This window comes from Salmo salar, chromosome ssa24 (assembly GCF_905237065.1).
Source record: "Salmo salar chromosome ssa24, Ssal_v3.1, whole genome shotgun sequence".
NCBI classification, from domain to species: domain Eukaryota; kingdom Metazoa; phylum Chordata; class Actinopteri; order Salmoniformes; family Salmonidae; genus Salmo; species Salmo salar.
The window spans coordinates 32,962,004-32,985,060 of NC_059465.1; the positions used below are offsets into that span (position 1 = coordinate 32,962,004).

The following is a 23,057-nucleotide window of genomic DNA, read 5'->3' on the forward strand; positions in this document are numbered from 1 at the left end:
AGCGGTTGACATGCTTCGAAGTACGGTAATGGAATATTTAGATTTTTTGGGTCGTCACGAATTGCGCCATGCGTGCGACCCTGATTTACCATTTCAGATAGTGTCTGGGACGCACGAACAAAACGCCGCTATTCGGATATAACGATGGATTATTTTGGACCAAACCAACATTTGTTATTGAAGTAGCAGTCCTGGGAGTGCATTCTGACGAAGACAACAAAAGGTAATCAAACTTTTATAATAGTAAACCTGATATTGTAAAAAGCTGGTTTTTGATATAAATATGAACTTGATTGAACAAAACATGCATGTATTGTTTAACATAATGTCCTAGGGTTGTCATCTGATGAAGATCATCAAAGGTTAGTGCTGCATTTAGCTGTCTTCTGGGTTTTTGTGACATTATATGCTAGCTTGAAAAATGGGTGTCTGATTATTTCTGGCTTGGTACTCTGCTGACATAATCTAATGTTTTGCTTTCGTTGTAAAGCCTTTTTGAAATCGGACAGTGTGGTTAGATAAAGGAGAGTCTTATCTTTAAAATGCTGTGAAATAGTCATATGTTTGAAAAATTGAAGTTTTTGTATTTTTGAGGAATTTGTAATTCGCGCCACACCTATCATTGGATACATCTAGCGGAACGTCTAGACGTAAGAGGTTAAACAAATCAAAACATTATATTTGAGATTCTTCAAAGCAGCATCACTTTGCCTTCATGACAGCTTTGCACACTCTTCTCTCAACCAGCTTCATGAGGTAGTCACCTGGAATACATTTCAATTAATAGATGTGCCTTGTTAAAAGTAAGTTTGTGAAATTTCTTTTAGCCAATCTGTTGTGTTGTGACAAGGTAGGGGTGGTATACAGAAGATAGCCTTATTTGGTAAAATAACCATTCCATATTATGGCAAGAACAGCTCAAATAAGCAAAGAGAAACGACAGTCCATCATTACTTTAAGACATGAAGGTCAGTCAATCCGGAACATTTCATGAACTTTGAAAGTTTCTTCAAGTGCAGTCGCAAAAACCATCAAGCGCTGTGATGAAACTGGCTCTCATGAGGACTGCCACAGCAAAGGAAGACCCAGAGTACCTCTGCTGCAGAGGATACGTTCATTAAAGTTACCAGCCTCAGAAATTGCAGACCAAATAAGTGCTTCACTGAGTAACAGACACATCTCAACATCATCAACATCTCAACATCAACTGTTTAGAGGAGATTGCATGAAACAGGCCTTCATGGTCGAATTGCTGCAAAGAAACCACTACTAACAGACACCAATAATAATAAGAGACTTGTTTGGGTCAAGAAACAAGAGCAATGGACATTAGACCGGTGGAAATCTGTCCTTTGGTCTGATGAGTCCAAATTTTAGATTTTTGGTTCCAACTGCCATGTCTTTTTGAGATGCAGAGTAGGTGAACGGATGATCTCCGCATGTGTGGTTCACACCGTGAATCATGAAGGAGGAGGTGTGAATGTGTGGGAGTGCTTTGCTGGTGACACTGTCAGTGATTTATTTAGAATTCAAGGGACACTTGAATTCTGCAGCAATACGTCATCCCATTCTGGAGCAATACGCCTTCCCATCTGGTTTGCGCTTAGTGGACTATTATTTGTTTTTCAACAGGACAATTACCCAACACACCTTCAGGCTGTGTAAGGGCTATTTGACCAAGAATGAGAGCGATGGAGTGCTGCATCAGATGACCTGGCCTCCACAATCATCCAACCTCAACCCAATTGAGATGGTTTGGAATGAGTTGGACCGCAGAGTGAAAGAAAAGCAGCCAACAAGTGCTCAGCATATGTGGGAACTCCTTCAAGACTATTGGAAAAGCATTCGAGGTGAAGCTGGTTGAGAGAATGCCAAAAGTGTGCTAATCTGTCATCAAGGCAATGGGTGGCTACTTTGAAGAATCTAAAATATATTTGGATATTTTTAACACTTTTTTGGTTACTACATGATTCCATATGTGTTATTTCATAGTTTTGACGTCTTCACTATTATTCTCAATGTAGAAAATAGTAAAAATAAAGAAAAACTCTTGAATGAGTAGGTGTGTCCAAACTTTTGACTGGTACTGTATATGTATCACAGAATTGGGAAGAAAAATTATTTTGTAATGCTAAAGTTGTAATATGAAGCAGTGCTTAATTAAACGAAGTGTGACACATTTGTATAGCATTTGCCGACAGCTTCAGAAATGATCTGCAATTTTACGAACATCAGGACATACAGTATCTGTTACGTACGCCTCTTGGAGGAGGGAATGCAACACCCCACTACACCTCAACTCCCCGTGGAGTGAAAAAAGTATGTGATCGTAGGTGCGGGGAAGGACGACAGAGGCAGAGAAAAATACCGTTTAAAAGGATTTTATTATTTCTAAACACGGTAATATGGGGAAACGGGTCTGGACGGAACCAAAGCAAAGAAAGTCAAAGTTAAGGAATCCTCTCTCTAGAGTTCTTACCTAGTGTGCATAGACAGATTAAATACTACGGGTTATGTATGCCCACAGGCCTCTTGCCTAAACGCTCCCAAGGTGCTTTCCCCTTCCCCCCCTGGGAACAAATGAAACAGAATAATTTACCAATAATTTACGTGAACAATTTCATTAACCAATAATACTAAGTTCTATTCGCATACACAGACCTCTGAAGGAGCGGCTACAAAATAATATCAACAAAACTTTTACTGACCGCCACAACAACCAACAAAGGACATAAAAAGAAGCTCTCCTCCCTGACGAAGGAACACTGGCTTTTATCAAGCTGGAGTAGGAGTTGGTAATTGAAGAGACAGCTGTATCCCCTGACAAGAGGGAGGGGTCAGAGCTCCAATCAGCGATGGGGTCGACTAATCAGCTGCTTAGGAATCCAGGAAGCCATTTCCTGAAATACACACACATACAAACCCACAACAACACAGAAACTGGGGAATGTAACAGTATCTCTTCTCTTTATTAGATAAGAAATACACATTATTTTTAATTACTGCAATACCCGTTTGCTCTCCACTGGTTTTAATTAACGATGAAATTGATATGCATTTTTAATATGTGGTAAGGGAGCATTCATTATTTTGCTTGTGAGGGCCTTATTAATCACCATAAACTTGTGTAATACATTAATAATGTACTGTGCATTCGGCAAGTATTCAGAACCCTTGACTTTTTCCATATTTTTTTACGTTACAGCCTTATTCTAAAATGGATGAAATCATTTTTCACCCTCATCAGCAATACCCCAGAATGACAAAGCAAAAAACTAAAATATCACATTTACTCAAGTATTCAGACCCTTTACTCAGTACTTTGTTGAAACACCTTTGGCAGCGATTACAGCCTTGAGTCTTCTTGGGTATGAAGCTACAAGCTTGGCACAACTGTATTTGGGAGTTTATTCTATTCTTCTCTGCAGACCCTCTCAAGGTCTGTCAGGTTGGATAGGGAGCATCACTGCACAGCTATTTTCAGGTCTCTCCAGAGATGTTTGATTGGGTTCAAATCCGAGCTCTGGCTGGGCCACTCAAGGACATTCAGAGGCTTGTCCCAAAGCCACTCCTGTGTTGTCTTGGCTGTGTGCTTATGGTCATAGTCCTGTTAGAAGGTCAGCCTTCTCTCCAGTGTGAGGCTCTGAGCGCTCTGGAGCAGGTTTTCATCAAGGATCTCTCTGTACTTTGCTCCGTTCATCTTTCCCTCGATCCTGACTAGTCTCCCAGTCCCTGCCACTGAAAAACATCCCCACAGTATGATGCTGCCACCACCATGCTTCACCGTAGGGATGGTGCCAGGTTTCCTCCAGACGAGACGCTTAGCATTCAGGCCAAATAGTTCAATCTTGGTTTCATCAGACCAGAGAATCTTGTTTGTCATGGTCTGAGAATCCTTTAGGTGCCTTTTGGCAAACTTTAAGCGGGCTGTCATGTACCCTTTTACTGCTTTCGTCTGGCTACTCTACCGTACAAGTCCTTCAATGTCATGGCTTGGTTTCTGCTCTGACATGCACTTTCAACTGTGGGACCTTATATAGACAGGTGTATGACTTTCCAAATCATGACCAACTAATTGAATTTAAAACAGGTGGATTCCATTCAAGTTGTAGAAACATCTCAAGGATGATCAATGGAAACAGGATGCTTCTAAGCTCATTTCCGAGTCTCATAGCAAAGGGTCTGAATACTTACAGTATATAAATAAGTTATTTATATTTTATATTTTTAATACGTTTGAAAAAAATAAATAATAATCCTGTTTTTGCTATGTGATTACGGGGTATTGTGTGTAGATTGATGAGGGGGAAAAGGTATTTAGTCCATTTTAGAATAATTCTGTAACGTAACAAAATGTGGAAAAAGTGAAGGGGTCTGAATACTTTCCGAATGCACTGTATCTACGGTTCTTTTTGTAAACAGAGGTGGAGTTGCAGGTTTAATGGGCACTGGTTGGCCATTATGTAACACAAGACTGGACTTTCTGTGCAAAATAGCACTTTATATAATGGCTATGCTGTATTTCTGTGCTCTACTCTTAGAGCTGGACCACTCAGACATTGACATGCTAAAAGCTCCTCACAATTCCGGTACATTCAGCATGAGTTCTTGCACAGTGCAAGCTTCTTTACAGTATGCATAATGTTGCTCCTAAAGTAGCCAATTTCATTCTCTTTCAATCTGCATAGAATCATCTCTATGATTCCACTGTGATGTTTGAAAAAAGGTACTATGAAGCTGAAGTGAAAAGCTTGGCACAGCATTTTCGTCCTCTTACTAGTTAAAGTGTGTGAGTAATACCTTATACGCACTAATGCTAATTTGGCCTTATTGCAGATTTGACCACTTAATGGCAGTATGATCTCCATTCAGTCTAATACACTATTTAAATCATGTTACTGATGTTGAACAGGTCACTCTTTCACACATAATTATGTGCTGCTTTATTTACAATGCCTGACGTGTCAGAAGCAGTGCTGACATTATTATTAATGAATTATTATGACATTATTATTATTAATTAACTGTTAGGAAAGAAGCCGTGTTTGTGTTCTGCACAGAGGTGTGTAAGAGGAGTCAGCTGGGGCTTTTTCTGTGAATATTAAGATCTCTATTGGGGTAACCTTGTATGGGATCACATTCCCTGTATATATTGGATGAAAGGAAAAGGAAAACACCATGACCTTTTAACTTCCTCTATGCATCTCTTTGTTGTAGCTTTTCCTCCCGTACTTTCTTCCTTTTGAGAAATGTGCTTGACAGACCTCGATGTAGTCATATGAGCCTGACTGGTTAACAAAACTCTTTATGGAATGAAGCACAGGCTTTCTTTCATTCCATTACGAGCTGGGCATTCATGACTTTTCTAGATTCACAGAATGTCCAATGTGTGATAAGGGCCTATGTATTGCCAATAATAAGTGAATCAGTCAATGCCTGACTGTATTATGGAGAGACTTATGCCAGCAAACTTTTGTTGACCACCCCGTTGGGGCGACTCTTCTCCTGGAGCAGTCTTCGTCTGATTGGCTCAGGCCTAATTAGGTTTGATTGGCTCACATGGTCAGAACAGGAAGTACTTTCTTCCAAGGTCCCCTCTGCCACTGTTGTGACATTTCCATGGTCTGACTAGTCTTTCCTTCTCTTCCTCTTCTGTCAACGTCTTGAATGGTGTATTTTGTTTTGACCTCCCTGGGAGATATATTTGACATGCCGGAGTCTTAGGCAGTTCCGTCTTACGTCTTTGATGTGCCTTTTATACTTTCTGACTTTGCAAGTGCATTCGTCTGTCATTGTCAAATGTCAATGTGTCTGATCCATTTCGTCATGGCAGGGTGCAAGGACATGTACAGATAGAAAGGTAAAGAGGAAAGGACTTGCTAAAAGCATCCCAGGATGTGTCCTGCTGAGAAGGCTACTGTCCCTTAATGTGGACCCATGCCAGTTGCTATCAGAGAGCACTGGGAAGGGTGGGCTGAAGAAGCAGTGTCAAATAAAAGGAAGTGACATAATCAGGCCAACGTTAGAGCCCTCTGCCATCTCACCAAGTATACATTTAGAGCAGAGGCTCTGAATTGGAACTTCCTAATTTACCACCCATGAATGCATGCAAGTGGCAAATACACACAATTTAAAGGACTGAGGGTTCACAGTGTGTTACAAATTACTTTTGATTGCATAATCTATAAAACATGTATGTATATCTTTACTGTACTTTGTTGGCCTTTTCAAACCATACATGTTTTCCCATTGTTGTGTAAAACACACTAGAAAAGGCGATAGTCACCAATAAAGAGCAATAGTAATGTCATCTTTTTGTAGACACTAACTCTGCCACATGTCTCGTTGGCCAAAAAGTCTATGGGGAAATACATTTTGTTTTTGTAGGGTTTTTGGATAAATGCCGAAAATAAGGTCTGTGGTAAACACAGGCTTAGGAGATCTTATAATTTTTTTTCTATGAAGTAATCTTCATCATCTAACTTTGTGTAAATTTTGAAGCATTTATGCAATCAAAACAAGCACATTTAAACACATAAAGGCTTCATAATTCATAAATGTCATGTTAACTGACTGATATTATCTCATAGAACAAAACGTATAAGACATGGGGGGCAGGTAGCCTAGCGGTTAGAGATGCGAGCCAGCAACCAGGGGGTTACCAATTCGAATCCCAGGGCCGACGGGGAAAATATGGCAGGAACAGAGCTGGCAATCTGAGGGTTGCTGGTATCAAATCCTAGATGCTACAGTGGGGGAAACAAGTATTTGGTCCCTTGCTGATTTTGTACATTTGCCCACTGACAAAGAAAGGATCAGTCTATAATTTTAATAGTAGGTTTATTTGAACAGTGAGAGACAGAATAACAACAAAAATATCCAGAAAAACGCATGTCAGAAATGTTATAAATTGATTTGCATTTTAATGAGGGAAATAAGTATTTGACCCCCTCTCAATCAGAAAGATTTCTGGCTCCCAGGTGTCTTTTATACAGGTAACGAGCTGAGATTAGGAGCACACTCTTAAAGGGAGTGTTCCTAACCGCAGCTTGTTACCTGTAAAAAAGACACCTGTCCACAGAAGCAATCAATCAATCAGATTCCAAACTCTCCACCATGGCCAAGACAAAAGAGCTCTCCAAGGATGTCAGGGACAAGATTGTAGACCTACACAAGGCTGGAATGGGCTACAAGACCATCGCCAAGCAGCTTGGTGAGAAGGTCACAACATTTGGTGTGATTATTCGCAAATGGAAGAAACACAAAAGAACTGTCAATCTCCCTCGGCCTGGGGCTCCATGCAAGATCTCACCTCGTGGAGTTGCAATGATCATGAGAACGGTGAGGAATCAGCCCAGAACTACACGGGAGGATCTTGTCAATGATCTCAAGGCAGCTGGGACCATAGTCACCAAGAAAACAATTGGTAACACACTACACCGTGAAGAACTGAAATTCTGCAGCGCCCGCAAGGTCCCCCTGCTCAAGAATACATATACATGCCCGTCTGAAGTTTGCCAATGAACATCTGAATGACTCAGAGGACAACTGGTGAAAGTGTTGTTGTCAGATGAGACCAAAATGGAGCTCTTTGACATCAACTCAACTTGCCGTGTTTGGAGGAGGAAGAATGCTGCCTATGACCCCAAGAACACCATCTCCACCATCAAACATGGAGGTGGAAACATTATGCTTTTGGGTGTTTTTCTGCTAAGGGGACAGGACAACTTCACCGCATCAAAGGGACGATGGACGGCGCCATGTACCGTCAAATCTTGGGTGAGAACCTCCTTCCCTCAGCCAGGGCATTGAAAATGGGTCGTGGATGGGTATTCCAGCATGACAATGACCCAAAACACACGGCCAAGGCAACAAAGGAGTGGCTCAAGAAGAAGCACATTAAGGTCCTGGAGTGGCCTAGCCAGTCTCCAGACCTTAATCCCATAGAAAATCTGTGGAGGGAGCTGAAGGTTCGAGTTGCCAAACGTCAGCCTCGAAACCTTAATGACTTGGAGAAGATCTGCAAAGAGGAGTGGGACAAAATCCCTCCTGAGATGTGTGCAAACCTGTTGGCCAACTACAAGAAACGTCTGACCTCTGTGATTGCCAACAAGGGTTTTGTACTAAGTACTAAGTCATGTTTTGCAGTGGGGTCAAATACTTATTTCCCTCATTAAAATGCAAATCATTTTATAACATTTTTGATATGCGTTTATCTTGATTTTTTTTAATTGTTATTCTGTCTCTCACTGTTCAAATAAACCTACTATTAAAATTATAGACTGATCATTTCTTTGTAAGTGGGCAAACGTACAAAATCAGCAGGGGATCAAATACTTTTTTCCCCCACTGTATTGCCTGCCAGTGTGCCCTTGAGCAAGGCACTTAACCCCCACAACAATGGTCCCCGGTGTGGCAGCCCCCTGCAGCTCTTCAAAAAAAACTATGTGTGTCTTTCAAGGGGCTGGGTTAAAAGAACAAGTCCAAATTTGGTTGGATCTTGTGTGCAATTGACCAATAAAGTGATCTTAATATCCTAAACCTGTCTTATCCTCAGACCTTATTTTCTGTGTTTATCCCCAAACGTCGTTCTTTCCTCATTAATTTCCCCCATAGGAATGGCTGGTCCTGTGTGGCACAGCAGTCAAGAGCACGGCCCCGCAGTGCTAAGGCGTCACTACAGCCTGGGGTTTGATCCCAGGCTGTGCCACAACCGGCCGTCACTGGGACCCCCATAGGACGGCGCGAAATTGGCCTAGTGCTGTCCGGGGTAGGGGAGGGTTTGGCCGGTGGGGCTTTCCTTGGCTCATCGTGCTATAGCGACTCCTTGAGACAGTGCCGGGCGCCTGCAAGCTGACCCAGGTCGTCAGTTGATCTGTGTTTCCTCCGACACATTGTTGTGGCTAACATCCGGCTTAAGTGAGCAGTGTGATATGAAGTAGACGGCCAGGCGGGTAGTGTTTTGAAGGATGCACGACTCGACCTTTGCCTCTCCCGAGCCCATTAAGAAGTTGCAGAGATGAGCCAAGGGACCTAATTCAGGGAGAAAACAGGGTAAAAAAAAAAGAAAAATACGCATGTGGCCATACCACCCTGATCATGCCTGTTCAGGGTCGGGCCTGGTTAGTACTGGGATGGGAGACCACCTGGGAATACCAGGTGCCGTAAGCAAAAAAAAGTGTTTTACAAAGGAAAGGAAAGGGAATGGCTGAACTAACCAGAGGTAACTCATTTCTGTTTTTTAGGACTACAAGCTGGCATGCTCTAGAGTTGTGGCTCAATTATGTATCCCAATACATAGATATGTACACTGTCCCTTGTGGGTTTATTGGGTTGGCAGTCATTTCTGTTAGTCAGGCTCCATATCCACTGTCCTCAATGTAACTCAGTCCTCTAACGCAGGGTTTCCCAAACTCGGTCCAGGGGCCCCCTGGGTGCACATTTTGGTTTTTGCACAGCTGATTCAAATGGAGGACAGTGGATATGGAGCCTGACTAACAGAAATGATGTGTTCTAACAAGTGTGGTGATGAGGGAGGGTTCCTCTCTACTGGCCCTGATAAGGGGTCAGGATGAGGGATGGTTGAGGGTTGAGGTTCTGTGAAGTCACAGTTAGGGTGGGGGTGCCAGCTTCTCAGAATATCCTGTGACTTTAAATACAAGGTAATCATGCTGATGATCAGCCAACCACAGTGGTTGGTTCAATCCGCCCCTGATTCACTCTGCCCCCAGTCCATCACTCGACCCATTTTATGTGGGACCACCAGAGATTGTAATCGAGGCTATAACGTTAAGCATTCCTCAGGTTGCTGAGACGTTTTAAATGTGAACAACATTGTTTGTTGGTTGAAAGATGCACTTTACAGCAGATTTGCATTTGGAAAGTATATATTAAGACATCGAGAAATGCTGGATGACAAAAATGAAATACCAAGAATAACCACAGGGGAAAAAACCCAGTAACATAGCCAAGTGTGGCTCAATGCCTGTGCTCAAATATGATTCATCAGCTTTAAAGTTGCATGGTCTTAGGTAGACTGTATACGGAGTTGACTGAGGAGTTTAGATTGCGGTCTTTAATGTACACTGAGTCTACAAAACATTAGGAAAACATTCCTAATATTGAGTTGCCCCCCCTTTTGCCCTCAAAACAGCCTCAATTCGTCAGGGGCATGGACTCTACAAGGTGTTGAAACGCGTTCCACAGGGATGCTGGCCCGTGTTGACTCCAAATCTTCCCACAGTTGTGTCAAGTTGGCTGGATGTCCTTTGGGTAGTGGATCATTCTTGATACACACGGTAAACTGTTGAGCTTGAAAAACCCAGGAGCGTTGCAGTTCTTGAAACACTCAAACCGGTGCGCCTGTCACCTACTACCATACCCCGTTCAAAGGTACTTAAATATTTTGTCTTGCCCGTTCACCCTCTGAATTTCATACATACACAATCCAGCTACACTGATTGAAGTGGATTTAACCGGTGAAATCAATAAGGGATCATAGCTTTCACCTGGATTCACCTGGTCAGTCTATGTCATGGAAAGAGCAGTTCCTAATGTTTTGTATACTCAGTTCATATGGTTTATCCCTCGGTCTAATGAAATTTAGCTGGGTAAATACACAATCCCCCGGCATCGGAACAAGGTAATGTTCCTAAAACCTGCCAAATAGGATTTAGGGGCTCGACTGTACCCGACACACCGAAAATGTCACACTTTGGTGATTGATCTTAGAGGAAACATAGGACGCTTTTCTGTGTTTAACCACTCATCAGGTTTTCACCGTTGATTGATTGGGCTCTCTTTGCAGCCCAAAAGGAAATTGCGGAGCTCGCGCAGGCATCGCGTGGCACACATCTATCACGGCCCAAGGGCTAGCGCACACAAGACTACAGTGGCTGACATTCGCACAGCAAAGCCCCCAACCTCTTTTCAACACACACACACCGACAGCAAAGAGAACAACTTCGTAGGACAAAGAACGTTTTAGCAGGGTGAAGTCCCAAAGGACACTGCTAATATAGACCGCCCCTTTTTCTCTCTCTCTCTTTCTCTCTCTTTTTCCCTCTCACTTTCTCTCTCACTCTCTCATTCTCTTTCTCTCGCTGTCTCTCTCTCGCTCTCTCTCTTTCTTTCTATCTCTCTCGCTCTCTCTTTCTTTCACTCTCTCTCTTTCTCTCTCATTTTCTCTCTCATTCTCTCTCTCGCTCTCTCTCTCGCTCTCTTTCTTTCTCTCGCTCTCTATTTCTCTCTCTCATTCTTGCTCTCTCATTCTCTCTCTCTCTCTCTCTCTCTCTCTCTCTCTCTCTCTCTCTCTCTCTCTCCGCTCTCTCGCTCTCTCATTGTCTCTCTCTTTCACTCACTCTCACTCTGCTGTGGCTGTGCTTTGTGCAGGGATGCATTCTCCATTAGAGAGGCTTTCTGTGTTCCTTTGTGCCGTTATAGATCGTCACGTCAAAACAGCCCTGACGCCTGACACCCTCTCCTCCTCCTTAGAGAGCAAGGCCTTTGTGAAGCTATTATACTTTCCTCTGTTCAACTAATTATCCACAAGTCTCATTAATACTGATACAGGAGTGAGGCGGAATGGGCTTGACTTTGATAGGGTTACCCTCGTTTGCAATTCATATGCAACGACGTGCCACTGCCAACAACACGTAGCAATAAGCTAGCCTGTGTTCATTCTAAAGGCTGAATCTGCCCTGGATCTCTATGATGTTGTGACGTTGCTACTCTTTTCTTGTGACTGAGGTTAAGCAGATGAGAGGGAATAGGCTGTTTGTGTGTTGACTGGACACTAGCAATTGTGCTGAAATTGGTTCTTCACCTATCGATGTAAGAGTGAAGACATGAATCGAACCCTAAGACCTGTCATCTCTTCCTTTATAGGTGTTACTGAAGACAAGGGAAATAGAATAAGTGACCTATCAAAAGGCAGTTATGCCTGTCAACAATTTGGTTAAAAAAAAAATACAAAAGACAATTTATTTGTAAGTTGGAAACATTTCTTTTTGTCACAGGACCAGTCCCTAGACGTGTTTTCATGTCCTTTGAAGCATTGAATATTGGCTCAAGTTGTTTTATTTAACATCCCATGGTTAAGTATGTGTTGAGCCAATATGGAACTTTAAGCCTTCTCAGTCACCATAAATTAATTGTGAACGGGCGATGCTCCTACCCTCCTGGTTATAAAATAGATCTGATTGATGTTTAAGACTCTGCCAAATAAGTCAATCACAGCATTATACAACATAATTTGATAGTCGATCCCCCCATCCCTTCAAAGTTATTTGCATTAATATCTTCCCTGTGAGAGATTACAAAAGTTTTGCCATCAAACTTCAACTGGGAAGTTTTGACAGCATCCAGGCAGTTCTACACCTCGTTGTTTAAAACATGAGGGAGCTATTGGCAGGCTCTGAGTTATGAATCCAATAAGCCTTCATCGAGGCCTTGTCATTTACATTTGGCCCACACTGCAGGTAGTAGTCGTCGGTGAGGGGTTTTAGATGGCAGTGTTATGGCACCATGTTGTAGGCACTGTCAGTGCAGTGACATATTGCTGTGTCATAAGTGTTTGCTTATAATAACTTTGAGTCCAAGCCTTTGCTGTCATTATTATTCCCTAAGAAATGACATTGTAGCAAAACTGAATTGGAAAAATAGAAAAGACCTGGGAAAAGATGAGCGTGCTAACCAAGTTATTAATCCTCATCAACTGAGACAGACCAGGCACTTTCAAATAAAATATGTTTTCCTCTTATTGAGATTTCAGCTTTGCTTATTTAATGTGTGTTTTGCTGTGTGGGTGTATTTCTTGGCTTCATTGCAGTTAAACAGGCTGAACTCTACGCTATGTTTATCTTAGGAAATGCTGCTTTCCGAGTGTGGGGTATTCCAGTATCATTAGTGCAGCCTCCGTGCCTTGGGCAGCTCAGGATGGTTTGTACGAGGCTAGCTCTGGGGAGCTCAGGATGGTTTGTACGAGGCTAGTTCTGTGCAGCTCAGGATGGTTCGTACGAGGCTAGCTCTGGGCAGCTCAGGATGGTTTGTACGAGGCTAGTTCTGTGCAGCTCAGGATGGTTCGTACGAGGCTAGCTCTGGGCAGCTCAGGATGGTTCGTACGAGGCTAGCTCTGGGCAGTTCAGGATGGTTCGTACGAGGCTAGCTGTGGGCAGCTCAGGATGGTTCGTACGAGGCTAGCTCTGGGCAGTTCAGGATGGTTCGTACGAGGCTAGCTGTGGGCAGCTCAGGATGGTTCGTACGAGGCTAGCTCTGGGCAGTTCAGGATGGTTCGTACGAGGCTAGCTCTGGGCAGCTCAGGATGGTTCGTACGAGGCTAGCTGTGGGCAGCTCAGGATGGTTCGTACGAGGCTAGCTCTGGGCAGTTCAGGATGGTTCGTACGAGGCTAGCTCTGGGCAGCTCAGGATGGTTCGTACGAGGCTAGCTCTGGGCAGCTCAGGATGGTTCGTACGAGGCTAGCTGTGGGCAGCTCAGGATGGTTCGTACGAGGCTAGCTCTGGGCAGCTCAGGATGGTTCGTACGAGGCTAGCTGTGGGCAGTTCTGCAGAACTCTAGAACTAGAACTCTGTGAATGACAGGCACTTCATCTATCACTTTCCATCCATCTATTTACCCACCAGTCCTTTCCTCTGACTTAGAGTTCAACCCACTGTATTGGATTCATTAAGTCAGTCGGAGATTCTCTGAAGGAAAAGGATGGACCACAACCTGATACAATGCATCACTACTGTAATGATGTTTGCGCAAGCATCCATATCTAGTCAATATTTATAATGGCAAAAGACCCCTTGATAATGTTGACCATGTTTTGTCTCCTTCTGTTTGTTGTTTCTCCACTCAGGACCGTGCCACCCGAACCCATGCCACAACAGAGGAATATGTGAAATCAGTGAAACCTACAGAGGCGACACGTTCATAGGCTATGTCTGCAAGTGTCCAACCGGCTTCAACGGAATCCACTGCCAACACAGTAAGTTGGATTATCATCATTGTCCTTGTATCTACCGGTGCTAACATTTCTAGGCAAAATCTCCATATGAAAAAAGAGTGAAGTAGAGATCGTAAAGAACATTTTGCCATTCATATAAAGACTTTTCACTGGTTAAATGCTCACCTGTCATGACCATCCAAGAGCTTAGAGAAAACAAATAATGGTCCTTTACAGAAAGTAAAGGTGTGTTTCAAGCAAAGCTGTGTTTAACTTGAAAGAGTGGGTTCAGCAAAATGCCAGAGCAGTAAATCAGGTACAGAAAATAAAAGTGCTGAATTTGCTTTCTTTTGTAGAGTATGCACTTAAAAATGTTAGTGTTAGGAAATGTATGTTGCTACACTACATGATGTAAGACCTTGAACAGGAGCTGGTGTTACTGCATCTTATCTGTGTGTGTGTGTGTGTGTGTGTGTGTGTGTGTGTGTGTGTGTGTGTGTGTGTGTGTGTGTGTGTGTGTGTGTGTGTGTGTGTGTGTGTGTGTGTGTGTGTGTGTGTGTGTGTGTGCGCACATGTACACATAAATTGTATTCAGGATGTTTCCTGTAAGAGAACTAAGACAAACACAATTATGAACATATCCTTGAACAATGCTGTGCATGTTAATCTGTGCTGCTTTTTATATTGCACAAAACAAACACAAAGCCATGGCGACGGTGTGAATAGATCAACATGAGAGCAACATGTAGTCATAGCTACAAGGTGATCCTTTGAAAAATGTTACTTCACATTTTGAGAGTATTACATTATTGTTATTACATTATTACAGTATTACTTGCACTGTTTTTGAATGCTTTATCAAAGTAACCTTACCCCTCAGACCAGAAAACAATTCAATATGAACAGGGAAGAAGTAGGGAACCCGCTAGCCACTAACGCTGGATTAGTGGCCAAAGTTTAGTCTTTGTTTGGAAGTGCTAAATGCTATATCCTGCTGGATGATATATAGGCCAGCTCCTGTGGTTCCTATACCCTCTCTCCCTGTCTCTGCTTGGCGGATCCGGGCATTAGGTTTCCTTTCCTATACGCAGGCCATCTTCCTCACAGGTGTGTCTGTAAATAATGAAGAGCAGCTTTAATATATTCTGGTCAAGTCTGGGCGGGATGGATATTAGTTTAGAGACAGAAAGAGAAAGAGAAAGAAAGGGTGGGGGAGAGAAAGGGTGGAGAGCGAGAGAGAGAGAGAGAGAGAGAGGGAGAGAGAGAGAGATAGCTAAACCAGATGCATCTGGTATTTCCCCACTTACATGTAGGTTAAACAGACCCAGAAGATAAACAGAGATGTTCTGGAGAAAAGTGATTTTCTTTTCCTCCCTGCTATTGTGAGAAAAAGAGCATTCGAGACACAGTCTACAGAGAGTTATGGTTGTCTAAATGAACATGAGGGACAGGGGAGATTGACTGCATTTATGTCACCACAGTCTTTTAAATGTTTTTTTTTACTTGCTTTAGATTTTATTAGCTTTCAAGTGAAATTAATTCCAGTTACCCGACTTAATAAATGCGTGGAATTCCTTTGTTATGGTGTTTTTGATCTTTGGAATGCTGCAAAATGCTACCCATCGTTAAACTTAACCAATTCTTGAATTTATCCATATTGTAAAGTATCCAGATAAAACACAGTGAGATCTTGTAATTTATTGCTATACAGAAAGGAATGATAAGGACTGTATCACCCATGTGTATTTGTTCTACTGCCAAGTCACACTCACTGTGCTCCAGTCCCCCAACTTTTCTGACCGTTTCCGCATGTGATGGCTTATGGAAAGGTTTCGTGTGTGTGTGTATATATATATATATATCTGTGCTCCATTTAGTTAGTCTGCCTTTTAATTAATTTCAAGTGAAAGGGCCAAGTTCTTTGACTAAGTGACAGCTCTACATTTAATCCTGACTTTTTCAACATTAGCCTCATGAATTTGGCCCAATGTTGATTTCAGAATGAGTGATCCTGTTAGCATGCACATCATAATTCAGTTATTGTTTTCCATTAAGCCCCGAGGGCGAGAGACCTATTTGAGATGACCTAAATATGTGCTCATGGCTGCCAACCTAAATACATGCTAATGGCTACCAACCTTAATATGTAATAATTGCTGCCAACCTGATTGCGTAATAATATCTGTGAACCTTAATGCGTACTAATGGCTGCAAACTAAATAGGTACTACTGGCTGTCAAACTGAATACGTACTATTGGCTGCCAACCTGAATACGTACTAAAAGCTGCCAAACTAAATAGGTACTACTGGCTGTCAAACTGAATACGTACTATTGGCTGCCAACCTGAATACATACTAAAAGCTGCTAACCGAAATATGTAATAATGGCTGCAAACCTTAATGTGTACTGCTGACTTCCGACCTGAATGTGTACTAATGGCTGCAAACCTGAATACGTACTAAAAGCTGCCAAACTGAATGCATACTAATGGCTGCCAAACTGAATACGTACTAATGGCTGCCATTTTTATTTTCACTCATTACAGTCAAATTAATAAAAATCTGTACATGTATCTGAAGACATTAATAAACAAAATCTAGTGTCTGGATAATTTCTGCAATTAATTGATAAAGGCACAGGAATAATTGTTCCCTCAGAATGACAGCTTTGCTGGCTTTGTTGAGGTGCGGGTGGGCTTTTAATTGCTGACGAGCTTAATGGAAAAGATAAAATTGAGTCGGTCGGATTTTATCGGAGAGGAACAAACCCGAGTTGAATGGCTGCCTGCGTGCCTTCATTCTAAGTGGAGAAATATTGCCAGGGAATCCAGCAGAAACCAGAATGACAAGTAGGGAGAAGCAGAGACGATACTGATATGTGTTTGCATATTGAACACTGGAATAAATGTAATGTTGTCTGGCTTGACACCATTTCACAGCTTATTTTGCTTTAAAACAAATCACAAGTCAAATAAAGTCAGAGATAACTTCACCATTTTATTTACTACTAAACTAACCACAGTCTGTTCACCTCTTGCTCTTATTCTGATTGAACATGTACTACATAATGTGCATGTTATCAGTACTGTATATGATGTTACCAATACTCTGGTTTGAATGTGCAGCAGAGAAACCCAAGCCTTTGCCGTTCCCTTTACCTGCTCACTCTGTCAGACCCAAATCCAATTTCACACCTTTGAGCATTATCCTAAACACAGACAGTATTACACACCATGCTCTTCAGAGGTGGTTTATGAAGCACAGACATAAATGACATGGCATGAACAGCTTGGGAAATATAAGCTATTTTAAGTCTGTTTTGATGGACAGGTCTACAGCTGAGTTAACTTTTTTTTGTGCTGAGCTATTCAGGAGACAAGTTGAGTTGTTGAGATTTTAGAGCACAGACAGGGCATTTCAGACACCTCAGCGACAAATTCGCAAACAGCTTTACAGAATAGGTTTGTACATTCATGGTCGGCAGCTGAAGTACATTGTGTTGGCTTTGCCAAGGAAAACTAGCTATCAAGGAAAAATAGAAAGGTGTGTTTTGTACGTCTGGCTTCTAATCCTACACTCTTAGAAAAAAATATGTTATCTAGAACCTTAAAGGGTTCTACTGCTGTCCCCATAGGTGAACCCTTTGAGTAATCTTTTTTGGTTGCAGGTAGAACACTTTTGGGTTCCATGTAGAGGCCTTTCTACAGAGGGTTCTACATGGAACCCTTAAAGAGCTCTACTTGGAACCCAAAAGGGTTTTCTTATAGGGCTATATGATATGTCACAAAAATAAATATGACGTTTTTTGTTTGTTTATGTATTTGATGTGCACACCTTACTGAAGCCCAATATATCTCTGTTTCAATACTGTATCTACCAAACAAACCTTTAGCTTTCTCCAGGATGCAGTACTGTGCTGTAGTTCTCTCTAATAGAATGTGAACATTTGGTTTGTTAGCACTAGGGATTCTCTGATTCTAACACAATTGGGCATCTGGTCCTTGAAATAATGGACAGTTTAGGCTTTCATCAATATAAGATGATAAGATGGACATTTTTTGGGGGCACAGAACCAAGACAAGGATGGAGAATCCCAGGATTGTGAAGATTACAGTATGTGACTGAAAGTGTATTTGTTGAAATCCCTTGGGGGCAGATGGATATACCCTCGCTTATCCAGCCTCTCCTAGGTAAAATGGAGTCAGTGCACATTCTGTCTGCCGTGAAAATACATGGGAAATATAAAATATGTATTAACTTAATTGAATAGAGCTTAGAGAAATAAAACACCTGTCATGTCAAATCTGATATGTTATGTGATAATAGTTGAATCAGGGCTTTGTTTTGCAGACACAATCTGTAAAATCAACCCGTTTTCTGACATGTATTATAGTATGTTTGTTTTTCAAGTGTCCCCATATGATCGGTGCTCATGCTGGCGACCTTCCAGGAGTCTCCACAGTCTGTAAAAGGCACAGCAAGTCCCTGGCGGTTTGGCTTATTATCATCACTGTTATTATCGCAGCTCTTATTTTGAGAGAATGTGCCGCTGCGTTGTCATTACTCAAATGATGCGCTGTCATGTTCACGTGGCGACAGGGGGCCGACTGTCAGACCACAGTATTCGGAAAATGGCTTATTATTGTAATGAAGTGTCAAACATGCAGGCGATTGGGAGTGATCACCTCTGTGTCTGTAGGGGTCAAGCCTGTCCTGGGCACACATACTGCGTCTTCCATCTACCAAGGTCAGACAATACAAACAAACAAAGGTTGATTCGCTGTTGTTTACATTTTGCAGAAGCATCTTTCTTACTTTCTCTATGTGTTTTTTCTGTCTTTGTTGTAGGGTTAATGTGTCATGATACAACCACTTGTCTTGGGACTCTCAACTAATCCAGTGGACAACATTGGTTGTACTGTACAGTACCCCCTGTTAACTCCATTGCAAAACTGCCTGCAGCAATCAGATGGCAGGCTGTAGTCAACATGAGGCATTTCCTTTTCAAAACATCGAACCTATCCTGTCAGGAAGAGATGATAAACTAGGCTTAAATGAAAAAGCACACCATCATTATAACAGTGCTCTCTCGCTAGGATCTCAGGGTGCTCCACTATCCTCACTCTCACTGATGTAGAAGACTACAGCACATCAGCTCAGTATGAGTAAACAGCGAAGCAGTGCACTATGAGCTTAATGATGTCTCGAACACTCTCTTCCTGAAATAGGATAATGTAGGTAGAGAGGGCACAGAACCCCAGCCAGCGGGAAAGGCTGTGTGGTGATATGCACAGTGTTCCCAAGCTGGCTCCATGGAAAACAAGTTTAAAACATGCCTTCTTCTCCGAATGGGCTGGGGCTGTGCCTTCACTACATCCCTTTATTCCTCGGCCAGATGTCTCAGAGTGCATTTCATCTCCAATTTTTTATCAATAAGCAGTCTTTGCCCTCTTTATTTTCAAACCATGCCAACAGGGCACAATTGATTGAAGCTAAACGTAGGATGTGTGGGTTTTTTCATATTTGATGATGTATTGACAGGTGCTGTCATGTCTTGTTGGCTCTGACGCCTGCTCGGCTCCCTGTTCTGAGGGAATCAGCCTGTCTTCATGGCGTGGTCTAATATGAGCCACGAGGAGCAATTACTGTAAGTCAATACACCTGGTCAACATCAGAGCGGCCTTTCATCTGCACAGGCGACAGAGACGCTAGATCTGCATCTGGGCATACTGCTGGCTCTCCGATTATGCCCGCATTAGACACATTTATTTGATATGCTGCTGGAGAGATGCAGTGGTACCGCCATTTCTGTCTTTCTCTCTTTAGAACACACAGTTAAACCTTCACACACACACAGGGAGAAAACATACATGCTTTGCACATGCAACAGACTTATATTCACCTCACGGCATCACATCTCCATGAAATGCTCTCAGTGACTTTGGCAGAGGTATATCTGTGTATCCCTGCATGCGTGTGTTAGCGTGAGAGAAGGTATAGCCTGTACAGTACCAGTCAAAAGTTTCGACACACCTACTCATTCAAGGTTTTTCTTTATTTTTGCTATTTTCTACATTATAGAATAATAGTTGAGACATCAAAACTTTGAAATAACACATATGTAGTAAACAAAAAGTGTTAAACAAATAAAAACATATTTTAGATTTTAGATTCTTCAAAGTAGCCACCCTTTGCCTTGATGACAGCTTTGCACACTCATGACATTCTCTCAACCAGCTTCATGAGGAATCCTTTTCCAACAGTCTTGAAGGAGTTCCCACATATGCTGAGCACGTGTTGGCTGATTTCCCTTCCCTTTATGGTCCAACTCATCCCAAGCCATCTCAATTAGGTTGAGGTCGGGTGATTGTGGAGGCCAGGCCGTCTGATGCAGCACTCCATCGCTCTCCTTCTTGGTCAAATAACCCTTACACAGCCTGGAGGTGTGTTTGGGTAATTGTCCTGTTGAACAACTAATTATAGTCCCACTAAGTGCAAACCAGATAGGATGGCGTATCACTGCAGAATGCTGTGGTAGCCATGCTGGTTAAGTGAATAAATAACAGAGTTTCACCAGCAAAGCACCCCCACACCATCACACCTCCTCCTCAATGGTTCACGATGGGAACCACACATGCGGAGATCATCCGTTCACCTACTTTGCGTCTCACAAAGACACAGAGGTTGGAAACAAAAATCTCAAATTTGTAAAAGTCAGACAAAAGGACATATTTCCACCATTCTAATGTGGAATGCTCGTGTTTCTTGGACCAAGCAAGTCTCTTCTTCTTATTGGTGTCCTTTAGTAGTGGTTTCTTTGCAGCAATTCGACCATGAAGGCCTGATTCACACAGTCTCATCTGAACAGTTGATGTTGAGATGTGTCTGTTACTTGAACTATGTGATGCATTTATTTGGGCTGCAATCTGAGGTGCAGTTAACCCCTGTGCGGCCTCACATCCAGTGAAAAATCCTATCGCCATTAGCATAACAAAATGTAATAATTTTTTTTTTTCAATTTTTTTTCCAAATTATATCATTTTATAGATACACCTCTCCTGAATCGAACCACGTTGTCCGATTTCAAAAAGGCTTTACAGCAAAAGCAAAACATTAGATTATGTTAGAGGAGTATATTGTAAAAGTAGCCACATAGCCATTTTCCGACCAACCACATGCATCACAAATAACCAAAAAACAGCTAAATGCAGCACTAACCTTTGACAATCTTCATCAGATGACACACCTAGGACATCATGTTACACAATACATGCATTCTTTTGTTCGATAAAGTTCATATTTATATTTAAAAACAGCATTTTACATCGGTGCGTAACGTTGACTAACTATTTTCCCTCAAATGCATCCGATGAAACAGCGCTACAATTTACTAAATTACTATTCGAAAACATTTTTAAAATGTAATATTGTCATTCTAAGATTTATAGATGAATATCTCTTGAAAGCACCTGTACTGCCAGATTTAAATATAACTTTACTGGGTAATCACACTTTGCGATAAAAGGGGATGCGATACTCAAAACAATAGGCTAGCAATACAGGTCAGCGCCATCTTGGAACAATCGCATATCAAATCTAGTCTTGTATACTATTGTCAATAATCCCTTACCTTTGATTATCTTCATCCTTAGGCACTTCCAGGAATCCCAGGTCCACAACAAATGTATTTTCGTTCGAAAAAGTTAATCCTTTATGTTCCATTAGCTTGTTGTTGTTAGCGCGTTCTGAAGGCTGCACCAAAAGTTCCGACGTGCGCGGGGCTACTCTTTCACCAAAATGCATTTTTTTCTTATTTAGGTTCGTTCAAACATGTCAAACGTTGTATAACATAAATCTTTAGGGCCTTTTTCAACCAGAGCTCCAATAAGATTCGAGGTGGACGATTGCATTCTGTTTCAAAACGTTTCGAAAGAGGAGGGTAGCTAGGGGCGCCGGCGTCATAATGGTGATGGCCCTCTCCGTGTGACCACGTTCCACAGCGTGTCATTCTGTCAGTTTTCACAGTAGGAGACTCAAATCACTTTGTAAAGACTGGGGGACATCTAGTGGAAGCAATAGGAAGTGCTCAATAAACCATAGCTCACGGGGTGATTAATAGGCAACGTGATGAAGTTGAGTCCGCAATTTATAATTCCACTTCCTGTTTCGATCTGTCTCGGGGTTTTGACTGCCATATGAGTTCTGTTATACTCACAAACACCATTCAAACAGTGTTAGAAACTTTAGGGTGTTTTCTATCCATAAGTATTAATTATATGCATATCCTAGCTTCTGAGTTTGAGTAGTAGGCCGTTTAAAATGGGCACCATTTTTTTTCAAAATGCGCTGTGGCGCCCCCTATCCTAGGCGACCGTCAAGAGGTTAACTCTAATTAACTTATCCTCTGCAGCAGAGGTAACTCTGGGTCTTCCTTTCCTGTGGCGGTCCTCAATAGAGATGGTCCTCAGTTTCATCGTAGTGCTTGATGGTTTTTGCGACTGCACTTTCAGAAACTTTCAAAGTCCTTGACATTTTCTGGATTGACTGACCTTCATGTCTTAAAGTAATGATAGACTGTCTTTTCTCTTTGCTTATTTGAGCTGTTCTTGCCATAATATGGACTTGGTCTTTAACCAAATAGGGCTATCTTTTGTATACCCCCCTATCTTGTCACAATACAACTCAAATGCATTAAGAAGGAAAGAAATCCCACAAATTAACCTGTAACAAGGCACACCTGTTAATTGAAATGTATTCCCGGTGACTACCTCGTGAAGCTGGCTTAGAGAAGAGTGTGCAAAGCTGTCATCAAGGCAAAGGGATGCTACTTTGAATAATCTCAAATATAATGTTTTGATTTGTTTATCACTTTTTTTGGTTAGGACATGATTCCATATGTGTTATTTCATAGTTCTGATGTCTTCACTATTATTCTACAATGCAGAAAATAGTAAAAATTAAGAAAAACCTTTGAATGAGTAGGTTTGTCCAAACTTTTGACTTGCACTGTATGTTTGAGTGAGTAGGAATGCGAGATAGTGTGTGTGTGTGTGTGTGTGTGTGTGTGTGTGTGTGTGTGTGTGTGTGTGTGTGTGTGTGTGTGTGTG

At 42.0% G+C, this 23,057-nt stretch overlaps 1 protein-coding gene across 3 annotated transcripts in view; it reads left to right on the top strand.

Moving 5' to 3' along the window:
- Positions 1 to 23,057, top strand: part of LOC106585765 (EGF-like repeat and discoidin I-like domain-containing protein 3) — a 212,798-nt gene that overhangs the window by 50,859 nt on the left and 138,882 nt on the right. For all 3 annotated transcript variants that reach the window (XM_014172354.2, XM_014172355.2, XM_014172353.2), the window contains one exon: positions 13,863 to 13,991. In XM_014172354.2, coding sequence (XP_014027829.1) covers positions 13,863 to 13,991 — 129 coding nt within the window. The remainder of the gene's footprint in view (positions 1 to 13,862; positions 13,992 to 23,057) is intronic.